Source organism: Corylus avellana, chromosome 2, assembly GCF_965113065.1.
Source record: "Corylus avellana chromosome 2, dhCorAvel1.hap1.2, whole genome shotgun sequence".
Lineage (NCBI taxonomy): Eukaryota > Viridiplantae > Streptophyta > Magnoliopsida > Fagales > Betulaceae > Corylus > Corylus avellana.
In genome coordinates, this window is record NC_142491.1 from 25,449,729 (window position 1) to 25,462,392 (window position 12,664).

General features: G+C 36.7%; 1 protein-coding gene across 1 annotated transcript; it reads right to left on the reverse strand.

Annotated features, from left to right (window-relative positions):
- Positions 1-11,334: 11,334 nt before the first annotated feature.
- LOC148587557 (uncharacterized) lies at positions 11,335-11,835 on the reverse strand. Its single transcript, XM_088512684.1, has one exon. The coding sequence runs from the start codon at positions 11,833-11,835 to the stop codon at positions 11,335-11,337; it is 501 nt and encodes a 166-aa protein (XP_088368810.1).
- Positions 11,836-12,664: the final 829 nt, after the last annotated feature.

Genomic DNA, 12,664 nt, shown 5'->3' on the forward strand with positions numbered 1-12,664 from the left:
CATACTGGATCATGGTTCAACCAAGTTTTCTGGTGCGTTACGTTTTAATTTAGATGAAGTGCAAACCTCTCTGCCTTTATTCTTACCTCTAAATTCTTCATAACAATGTATAACGGAATTCAAGATCTCATCAATCTTAGATTGACTATCAAATCCAGCATCAAGTAAACCGAGTTCTTTTAATTTGACTATCTGATTGTCAACTGAAACTACCTCAGTCATTTCGGTATCAAAATCTTGTTTGGGAACATGATAGTTCTTCCCAAACTTCACTTCTAGATATTACAGCATATCTAAAGCATACTTGAAGTTTTTCAACTTCTCATAAAACTCAGGCGTTAATGATGTCAAGATGAATTCTCTTGCCACATCATTAACATGCTCTCATTAACCATATGCTACTACAACACCTTTAGTGGAGTCCAGAGTTGGTTTTTGGGTCATGATTGCACAAGATTGTGCCCTTCAATTGTCATCGACAAGTTATATTCTTGTCTTGAATCTTTATATGATAATTAAGTTATGACAAATATAGGACCAACAGAATATGGAGGCAATGCATGAGGATCATATGATGGATAAATTGCAATATTAAAGAACAAGTATTAGGACATATATCTATTTAGCAAAGAAATATATATGAAACCCAAAATAAAACATATAATATGATAATGCAATGACAACCCGATATATGTAATTAAGAAAATCCTCTAGAGGGAGTAGGGCCCACGGCCAAGGCGATGCACTTTTAATTACTATAATCTAGGTGAGACTACCATCTCATAATTAACACCTAATGTGGTTCCTTTTGTGAAGCGTATATCAATAAAATAACCACTTGCAATAGTACGAATCTTTGTAGGATAGTGTTAGGTTTTAGTTTGGCCTTATTCAATGATATTTCTTGTATTTCTTTTTTTGTTTAAAACTGAATAGCATTTAGGCTTTCAGGGGTTGTTTGAAGAGCTTACTGCTTTCCCGTCAGGGGTGCCATCAGAACGGAACATGTAACGAGGAGTTACTATTTCCTCGTCAGGAGTGCCGTCAGAACGAGACAAGAAACGGGGAGTTACTATTTTCTTGTCAAGAGTTGCGTTAGGACGAAACATGTAACATGGAGTTACTGTTTCCTCGTCAGGAGTTGCATTAGGACAAGGATGTAATGGGGATTCAAGCTGAAGCTACTATTTCCTCGTTAGGAACCTCGTCAAGATAGGACATGTAATAGAACCAATGTTGGGCTCCCTGCTTTCTCGTCAGATGGTGCATTAAGACGGAACATGTAACGAAGATGAGACATTTTTTCTTCCCGTCATAACAAGAAATGTATCCCATTAGGACGTGAAGAGTAAAATGATTCTCCTATAAAAGGATTTTCCTGTCACTCTTCATTGCAGACTTTTGGAAAATATTTTCTTTGTGCACTGTTCACTAAAGTCTCAATAGTTCTCAACGAGCACTGTGTCTCAAGAGTTGTTTGTTCAAGAGAGGACGTGACAATGCTTCGGGCTGTCCTTTGCTCTTGCTTGGCATGTTGCCTATTCATTTACCTCCACAAAGATTGTTGCCATGGGTACTTGAAGAAAGAAGTCTACCAAATGGTCGATGATGAGATGCACTCTGTGAAGATGGTCAGGATGGAGACAAGCTGAGAAGCTTGTTGTTCTTACTAAGTCTAGATGTCCTCAAGTTTGTGAGTATCGTCTAGTCTGTAACTCTGAATCTTCATATAATGTTTTCCGGTTTGGCTGCCCTAGAGTGGTTTTTACCTTTGATGTGTTTAAAGGGTTTTTCAATTCGTAAACAAACTTTGTGTTATGTTTATGATGTTGCTTTAATTCCGATGTGCATGTTTTATGTTTGTTGTATGGCTTAGTTCCATATTTTGTTTATTTGGCAATTAAAGGTAGAACTCGATCCTAGTAATCTTTCAATTGGTATCAGAGGGAGTTCGCTTGGTTTTTGACTCACGTATTGAGTGTTTGTTGACCTACTTGGTATGGAGCCAAAAACTTCATCTTCTAATGCCCCTCCCATTTCAATGGGAATGTCTATGCTCATTGGAAGGTCTGTATAAGAGCCTACTTGAAAGGGCTTAATGAAAATATATGGATTGTTGTTGAAAAATGGTTTGATAAACCAAATGGTGATATGAGGAATTCGAGAAAACACGAATTAATCAAGTTAAGCATCACAATATGATTATCACAAAAGCGCCAATATTGATGTATTAAAGAGACATAACTAGGGCTTCAATCTTGCCCTACTAAAGTATTTAGTTACACATGAGTTTGATGCTAAACATCTTCATAATAAAATAAAAGGAAAAGAATAAACCCGAAAAATGCTTCCTTGAAGAGCCTCCAATTCTTCTCCTTGAAATTGTGTGTAGAATTTGTGAGGTTAGAGGTTTATCTATAGGCTTAGGAAAGACCTAGAAACCCTAGAAATCCTAGTAAACTCATAGGTTTAAAGTTCTAGTACAACTAGGACTTGGAAAACCTAGTTTGGGAAGGAAAAAGAGTCTTGCAGCGTGTCTGAATTTTCTCCAGCGCCTCGAGTGCGCTCGATCGCACTCCTGTGATCGATCTCTGGTGTTGGGCACTTGAGCGCATATGCGCTCAAGCCTATGCAATGTACACTCAAGTGTACCAGCTGCATGGCTCGAGTCTGAACTTCCTCACTTCAAGAATTTCCCAAAATTGCCCTTTAACCTTGAATTTTCCAGACTACTTCCTTTTAGTCAAAAACCTATAAAAAGACACAAAACACAAATATGAAGTAAAATTGCACAAACTAACAAAACTAAAGGATTAACAAATATAAATTAAGGGGCTAAAATATGAATATTTTAGCACTTATCAAACAACTTAGTAGATACCATGCTAAAGCCTTTGAGAAAGAAAATAATTAGTGTAGATACCATGCCTAATTTGTTGCTTAGGGAGATAAATAGCCCAAGGAGTAGATATCATGCCCTTAAGTTGGCAAACATTGAGTATCTTGATATGATTGTAGCATTGTGCACGTTGTTTGTCTTATTCAAGTATGATTAACGGTGGATATCGAAACCCTACCTTTCTTTCTTATTATTTCAATTCAATATTTTATCTTGTTTCATTCATATATTTATTTAGGGAATTCTTTTTAAGCATAATTTATATCAATCCTCGTGGGAATGATCTTGTACTTGCTCTCTATACCATGGTTTTGATCTTGTGCACTTGTGAGTAAAACATACATTTATTGCCTATTATTTTGGTGGTTATTTTGCACAACACCCATCATGATGTGAAATGGTGTTCTTTCTGTCATAATAGGAAAGGTATTGCGTTAAGACAGGAATTCAACCGTCCGGTCGATTTTTGTCTTGCCATCTTAATGGATTGTACCCCCGTTAGGACGGAAACTGGATCTACTTTTCTTCACATTGTCTCCTCATTCAGTTTGCTTCACTATTTCGAAATCTTTTCATTTTCCTTTTCAAAGTTTGCTCTCCATTTCTCATTTCGGCCTAGTCCCTCCATCTACTGCAACTTTGTAAGGTATGCATCTCACTTCTACTTGTTTTCGTGAGATTGATTGTGGTTTGATTTCTCATGGTTGTTTTCGTAAAATTCTTGGCTTCTCATGCAGGTTGTTTTCTCATCTCTAATTGTGGATTGATTTCGCATGATTGATTATTTGGTTTCGTTAAGAGCTTGATTATCAGACGTTAATATGAGGTTTTGAGCTGTTATGTTGTGGAAATAGACTCTTGAATGTTTTGTTCTCTCCATCTGTTTCGTTCTCTACCTGTTTTGTTTGGTTGGTTTGTGTTGAATATGAAAATTTCTTGTTTAAGACTTGGAACATGAAAATTCAGGACTTCTTCGGTTAAATCTTTTTGAGATTAAACTATCTAGATTTTTTAAGACATGGTTAGGTCCTTCTGTTTTGAGAAGAAATCGTGCTTCAAATATTCTTCTACATATCTAATGTCTTTGAGTAATAGTATCCTCAAATTTTGTTATGTGATTTCAGTTGGGAGAAAAAGGGTTCCTTGAAGTATCATAGAGCTTTTTTTTTTTTTTTTTTTTTTTTTTTGCTGCAGATATGTCTTCTTCAACAGGCAAGAAACTCTCTAGAGCTGAAAAGGATGCGACAGTTAAGCCAATCATGATTGTCCACTCGGTCAAAAAGGCTTAAGTGGCTTTTGGTCCTACTCCTCCTATAAGATGGTGAAGATGTTTTTGCTAGAAGGTTTGAGTCCAGTTCTGTTCAAGTTCAATTTCTTTCGAAGAAGTTCTCGAGATGTATGGTTATTGTTGAGCGTCCTATTACCATGTTGGATTTCTCTTCTGAAGAGTTTCGGTTCATTCCTCGTGTATTTGACAGTAGAAAATGGCTTCCTTTCACAGTGCCTCAACCTGCTGTGTTTCCTGAAATGGTTCGAGAGTTTTACTCAAATGTTCGAGAATATTGTGCTACCTCCTCAACCCTCTCCACTTTTGTTAGAGGAAAAAATAATACTCTTGATCCAAGACTTTGGCCAAAATTTTGAAGATTTCTCATGTTCCCAAGAGTCAGTTTCCATATGCAGCTGAGGCTGCTCCCTCCTTTGAGGAAATGGGTGAGCTATTTGGACTTGTTGCTTGGCCTAGCTCGTTGAAAGCTTATCCAGTCAAATCTATTAAACTTTTTGAGAGAATGCTTGCTCTCATGATCATGAGTAATCTGATGCATCTCATTCATCGCTTAGTGCTCTCTCTTGACTGTGCACAGTTCTTGTATTCCTTACTCAAAAATCATAGAGTTGATCTGGCTTTGGTAATTATTGATGGCATTGCTTCCATTCAGATCCAAAGGCTTTGAATTTGGGTCTTGCCTATGGTGGGGTTATTGGCAAAGTGTTATCTCATTTCTCTATGCCTCACCGTCAAAATGAGGTTGTTGCAAGTCAGCCTTCTGCCTATGACCGGTTGACTATTTCAAAATTTGAGAAAATGAGAAGTTCCACTTTGCTTCCTCCTCCACTGCGTCTACTTCAAGTGACTCTAGAACTCTTTCCTCCAAGCAGTTGAGTCGGTTGGAAGAGTTACTTAAGCAACATAAACACTTTGTGAGTATCCAAGTGGACGAGGTTAAACGGAATGTTGATGAGATTCAACACCAAGTTTCTAAGGTTGACGTTGCAGTGCAGACCCTTCTAAGTTCTCAGATGAAGACTCCTAACAAGTGAAGTTATGGCAAACCTTTTTGGGTTAATCTTCCCTTTGTCCCTTATGACAAAAATGGGGAGAATGGTTTAAATGTTTTAAAACAATATTTCCTTTTAGTTTTTGATGTGTATATCTGTCTTATTTTATCTTATGACAATGGTTTATTTTTATGCTTTAAATTTATGCAAATTCTGAATACTTGGTGTTTTGTTTTCCTTTGAAGCATTGGATATGGTGCAGTAATGCCTTTTGTGTGAAATGTTTCATGATCATGACAGTGTGTGGTCTTGATTGTTTTTCTATTAATGCAACAATGATCTTTTGGTGAAGTGTCTCATGACCTAGCCCTTTGGTCTGAAAGGATTGCACTTGGTGTGTTCTTTGTGTTTAGTTGGTTTTGTTGTTTGTGTAAAGTTTTAAACCACATTTAGAGTTTTGTCATTGAATGTTCAAATGGGGAGATTGTTTGATTTTAGTTTGGCCTTATTCAATGATATTTCCTGTATTTCATTTTGTTTAAAACTTTGGGGAATAGCATTTAGGCTTTCAGGGGTTGTTTGAAGAGCTTACTATTTTCTTGCCCGGAGTGCCGTCAAAATGGAACATGTAGCGGGAAGTTACTGTTTCCTCGTCAAGAGTGCCGTTAGAACAAACAAGTAATGGGGAGTTACTGTTTTCTCGTCAGGAGTTACGTAAGGACGGAACATGTAACATGGAGTTACTGTTTCCCTGTCAAAAGTTGCGTCAGGACGAGGATGTAATGGCATTGAAGCTGAAACTATTGTTTCCTCGCTAGGCACCTCGTCAGGATGGGACATGTAACAAGACTAATGTTGGGCTCCCTATTTTCTCGTCAGATGGTGTGTTACGACAGGATATGTGACGAAGAGGAGACATTTGTTCTTCCCGTCATAATGGAACTGCTTTCTCATTAGGACATGGAATTCTCATATCTATGAGTTTGTTCTTCCCGTCATAACGAGAAATGTATCCTGTTAGGATGTGAAGAGTAAAATGCTTTCCTATAAAAGGATTTTCCTATCACTGTTCATTGTAGACTTTTGGAAAATATTTTCTCTGTGCATTGAAGTCTCAAAAGTTCTCTGCGAGCACTGTGTTTTGAGAGTTGTTTGCTCAAGAGACGACGTGAAAAAGCTTTAGGCTGTCCTTTGCTCTTGCTTGGTATGTTGCATGTTTATTCACCTGCACAAATATTGTTGCCATGGGTACTTGAAGAAAGAAGTCTACCGAAAGGTCGGTGAGGAGATGCACTCCGTGAACATGGTCAGGATGGAGACAAGCTGGGAAGCTTGTTGCTCATACTAAGTCTAGAGGTTCTCAAGGTTGTGAGTATTGTCTAGTTTGTAACTCTGGATCTTCATATAGTGTTTTCCTGAGTTTGGCTGCCCCGAAGTGGTTTTTACCTTTGATGTGTTCAAAGGGTTTTCCACTTTGTAAACAAACTTTGTGTTGTGTTCGTGATGTTGCTTTAATTCCGTTGTGCATGTTTTATGTTTGTTGTATGGCTTAGTTCCATATTTTGTTTATTTAGCAATTAGAGGTAGAACTCAATCCTAGTAATCTTTCAGATATGACTATATAGAGGGTGTTGAACTTGAAGGATTGCGTAAAAGTGGTTTTGTTGTTAAGCTCGTAAGATCTTTTATAACTGTGATGCCCCAAATTTTCAAGATTGATTTATCCAAAAAGAAACCACTCACATGAGCTTAGAAAACCTTTTTATAACCTTCAAAGAAGTGTCTTAACCCTTAATCAAGCCCTCATTTGAAAAATAGCCCTAAAAAATCCAACCCTAACTCTTTGGCCGAATGTTTAACAAGGGACCACACCGAATGTTTGACCATGTCCTTAGTGCGAACGTTCGGTAGGGGACTTCAATTAATGTTTGTTGACCAAAGTTTGACCACTGTGTATTGACCAAACGTGCCACCTACAACCCTTGAACCATTTTTGTAATAGTACACCGAACGTTCACCTAATAGTATCGAATGTTCGCTGACAGTCTGGAAAGCGTTTTTAACCTATTCTCCACCTTGCATGACGGAGCACGCCTCCCCACCCATATAAATACCTCACCTTCGTCCCTAAGCCTCTCCTTACACCTGAAACCCTAACCTTAATGTGAGAAGAGATTTTCTTGAGAGGAAGGAGAAGATTTTGGGGGATTATTGCTATCTTCAAGGTAACTCTTGACCCTTCACCAAGCCTATATGTTGTTTTCTTATCATTCTTGTTTTCTTCAAGTTTTTAAAAGATGTCATGCAAGACTTGTGTACCATTTCTCCTTAGATGAAAAGAGGGGTTTTCAGATGTTTAGAAGCACTCATTGCATTCTTTGGTTTTCTTAAATTTAAGGCTTCACTATGTTTGTATGAACTTGTTTAGAGCCTAGGGTGTAGTTTGTAACATGGTGACTTGAGGATAGAAGCCCTAACACTGCATTAAGACTCTGCCCGAACGTTCTCTTCCCATTCTGGCCGAACCTTCGCCCTCGAGCCCAAACGTTTGCTCCTTGGACAGAACATTTGACCAAAGCCTAAAATGCATAGGCGTATAGTTTTGTGACCTTTTAGCTAGACGTATTCGATTAGGACCTTTTGTGTCTTTAGTAACCATCTAGCACTGCGTATAACGATAGCCATGTTTCATTACAATAGGGATTCGAAATGTAGGAACAACTCAAGCGAGCATATGAGGTAAGTAAGCACATACGACTGTTTTCCTTAAAAAAGTGCGATATATTAGCTGACTTAACACGTGTATGATATGAGCTTATTTACCTTTGACACAACTTGGTAATTGTGTTAATAATTGATTTCATGAGATGCATCATATGACATGATACACCGATACATTTGGTATAATGGTTATAGGCTTACTATATATACTTGATTCTATGGTCAAATGTTCGCAGATATAGTCATGGATCCAATGGTTTTTTTGTGACCGGCACAACCATATTTGATTGGCGGGTCACTATAGGACGTATATTATTAGTAGAGTGGGCAACCCGAGGTCGGACTCGGTCAGGCTGTCAGTTATAAACAGTAGCTTATAATGGCTGGGGCACTAAATTATATTACAAGCCCCTTGGGACAGCGCCAACCCTGTTGAGAAGGGGTAACATTTCAAGTAGACCATATATGACAATTACGACCTATTAAAACTTATAGGCAATTGCTGCTAGAATTACACATCTTTATTTCAAATAAAACTATTCTTTCATTATGTATTAACAAAAACAACACCTCATTTAAATTCTCATTAAAAATGCACGTTTACTTTCATTCATCAATAACTGGCTCATTTTATACTCAACTGTGAGGTTTACTTACTAAGTCTTTAAAGTTACGCAGTTATTACAACTTGTAGAAAACCTCTTTCTAAGAAGATGACCGTGGCAAGATTGCCACTCCGGATTATTAAGATGAGTCGGAGACCTATCTTGTGTAATCAGGTTTGAATAGAATATCTGCATTTCGATTAGTAGCTCTTTGTCTTTGCTTGATAATGATACATGTTTATGTGATGATTTTAGATTCCTCAGATTTATTTCACATTCCTATACATTTACTTTGATTATGTTAGAAAGAGGCGGTTCTCTAGTTAGCTACCAATTAGATAAATTTGGGGTAATTACCAGTAACCATACCATACCGGTCAAGGCCAGATTTGAGGCGTTACACTAACTTAACTAAAAAAGATGATTTGTTTGGTTTTTGCTTAGGAAGATTAAATATTATGGATGAGGGATAGGGGATTGACTTCACCACTAATTTCATAACAACGACTAATCATATTGCACATGAGAATCTCATTTTATGCATGATATGACCCGTGTGTGTGTGTGTGTGTGTCAAACACCCAACAGAGTTTTCAACAAATTACCATAATCAAAAGCTAAGCATGGTCTGTCTTTGGTTGGCACAAATCGTCTGCATAACCACTAAGATGCGGTATAACCCGTCTTTCAATAATGTTTTACACACACTCAATGGATAAGCATAACTCATCTTTGATTGGCATGAACCATTTACCTACATTATATTAAACCAAGGTGTAGTATGACTCATCTTCCCTAGGCATGGCCTATCAAACCCTTTTGACTTTGTGTCAAAGAATACCAATGCATAACCACCATTTTCATAATCATAGAAAATATAAATAGTTGAGTTCAACCAATATAACAAGCTTTCTAAGGCAAGATTAGGATTTTGTCAAGATTGAATATGAACTTTAAACTCAATCACAAATGTATTACACTTATGGTTCTCACCACTCACAAATATTACACAAATGTGATTTTCTAAGCTACACAATCATCATACATATGCAAAAATTCTCAAAAAAAAAAAACAATACAATTAAGCCATGCTACTTGGAGGAGTTTGGCCACTCATGGAGGTGCTGGAAAAAGCATAAACCTTGTCCATTTTCTTCTCCTAACCTCTTCCAAGCCTTAGAATGGAAAAGCTTTCAAGTGTAGTGTGTTCTCTGTTCTGGACTCTGGTCCCCTCAATGCACAAAATTGGATCCCTTTTAAGCCCTGAGTAGCTGCTTTTAAGTCTTATTTTCAAGGAATCGCAGCCCTCCTCAATTTCAGTTCAATCACACATTTTTAGGTTATCTGTTGATTAAAAACCCATTATTGTGTTTCCTTCTATTCAGCATGCAATACAAGTTTACGACCCAATTCGTTTTTGCGATTCTCATCCATGTTCCCAACTTGATAATTGCACAACGTCTAATAGGGTGACTGGGTCAGTACAAAGAGTAAAATTCTTAAAATAAAAATGTTGAATAAATGACTAGGAATCTTGTTTATTTTATATCTTAAACTAATTATTAACATTATAATTTTAATATCACACATATATTATATTATAAAATAGATTTAATATCTAGATTACTCAACAAATATATATTAAATTTTTTAAAGAAATACAGTAAAACGATAAAATTGAGTAAATATGATAGACCAAAAGAAAACGAAAGAGGGTTAATTTAAATAGCACACATATTTTTACTTCAAATCAAAGGGTATATATATATAGCACATTTATCTTGTTCATGATATTTATCTCAACCAATATATAGGAACATAAAATTCTAATTCCATCAAATGTTTCTTCATTGTAATGCATTATAGATCTTAAAAAGCTATAAAGTGTAGAGTAAACCATGTGGCCATAAATAGCAAAACTTTAAAAGCACATGCACGTATGAATTCTCACCATATAGCATATCTATTTTTATATTTCCCTTTCAACAATCCTAATAGCATATACAACTTTTACAACAAATATTATGAAAAGTACTGAGATAGTAAAACTTTTACTACAACCTTCTTACAAATTCATGTAAAAGTATCTTAATGGTGATAAAATTACCTAATAACATTTTGACAAGTAAATTTAATTATTGTGATTTACGTAAACTCCACATATTTTAAACTTATTTCTTAATAATACATTATATATAATGTTATAACTCTTGGGCCACTTTATATATATATATATGTATATATATATATATATATATATATATTCATATTGTTTGGCTGCACAAGTTTTAGTTTTAGTTTTCAAATCTGTTTCTCTTGATGTTATGATTTTTATTTTTTTATTTTTTTTTTGGGGGGGGTGGGATTCTAGAATTTACCGCATATGATAAAATGTTGATCTCAATTTAGGTTTTGAGGCAGAAACCAGATATTCTTTGATTCTCAAAATTGAAGGCCAACAATCAAGTAATGAATCTATTTGGTTATTGGGTCACAGGCCCTTTTAGGTGTGATGGGTCTATTGGATTAGTGACACGTGTGTGTATTAGTAAGTGATCTGCTATATATTCTCTCCTTATCCTCTTCCCATCTTCTTAATTATTAAAATTATTATTGAATCTGTGAAATTATGTATAAGACCTATATAGACTTGACAGATTCAATGATAATTTTAATAAATATGAGAATGGAAGGAGAATCAAAAGAAGAAATAAAGCATTTTCCTATTTGTAATGTGTAATATGCACCATTATGTTTTTTTTTTTTTATTCAAAATTTCTACAGAGTTACAAAAACATCTAGAGCCAATAGACTCTAAATATCAAGAGCTCAAAGGGGCTCTAAACCAACAAGAGCAGCTTGCTCTAAACCAACTACATCATGAATAAAATCCGGGACTTCTTCCATCCAAACTCTCGCCACCCCCGTGGAAACTCCTTCCCTCGCCAAAACATGAGCTGCTTCATTAGCCTCTCTCCGGACATGTTCCACACTCCATCTTATAAAACCCGGCAAAACAGTGTGAATGTCCTCAATGATTTGTCCAAAACTGCACCATTTTAATCCTCCTTTAATAGCTTGAACCACAGTTTTGGAATCTCCTTCCAGCATAATATTCTGGAAACCCAGATCACGGCAAAATTGCACCGCATGAAGAGCACCCATCGCCTCTGCAATTGTGGGTTCCGGACAGCCAATCAATGTTGAACTGGAAGCTGCACATACCATCCCCTTATAATCCCTAATAATTATACCCACACCAAAATTCCTTGAACCAGCTTTCACCGACACATCCCAATTAGTCTTGTACGTGCCATATGTCGGTGCCATTTGTAGATTATAAAAACATTTTTTCATAAACTTCCAGAATATTTGTTAATCGTTGCCAATCTTGTGCCGTGGCTTTACAAAAAATCAGACTGTCGTCCGCAAAAAACAAGTGATTTAAACGGGGACCTCTTGGTGATGTCGAGACTCCTTGGAGGCTCCCAGTTTGTTCAGCAAGAATAAGTTGGGAGCTTAAGGCCTCAGCACATAAAATAAACAGGTATGGAGAAAGGGGGTCACCTTGTCGAATACCCCGTGTGGGTTGAATCAAACCTTCCGGGTTTCCATTAATGATGATTGAATACCTCACCGTGGAAATGCACCTCATAACAAGCCCAATCCACTTCTCACCAAACCCCATTTTCTGCATGACCCCCTTTAAAAAGCACCATTCCAGCCGATCGTAAGCCTTGCTCATATCCAGTTTCAGTGCCATATATCCGACTTTCCCCCACATCCTGGAATGCATGGAATGCATGGTTTCATACGCCGCTAGCACATTATCCGAAATAAGTCTTCCCGGAATAAACGCGCTTTGGTTGGGGGAGATGATTTCATGGAGAATCACCTTCAATCTGTTAGCCATTGTCTTTGAAATAATTTTATATAACACGTTGCAAAGACTAATAGGTCTAAAATCAGAGACCTTTGAGGGATTATTTTTCTTGGGAATCAATGCAATGTGGGTAAAATTAACATCATCACCAATATTACCCGAATTGAAAAAATTCTTAACAACTTTACATACCTCCTCCCCAATGATAGCCCAATTATCATGGTAAAAACAAGCAGGCAAACCGTCCGGCCCTGGAGCTTTTTGGCCACCCATCTG

Coding starts and splice junctions, on each gene's coding strand:
- LOC148587557 (XM_088512684.1), bottom strand. CDS start 11,835: ATGGCACCGACATATGGCACGTACAAGACTAATTGGGATGTGTCGGTG.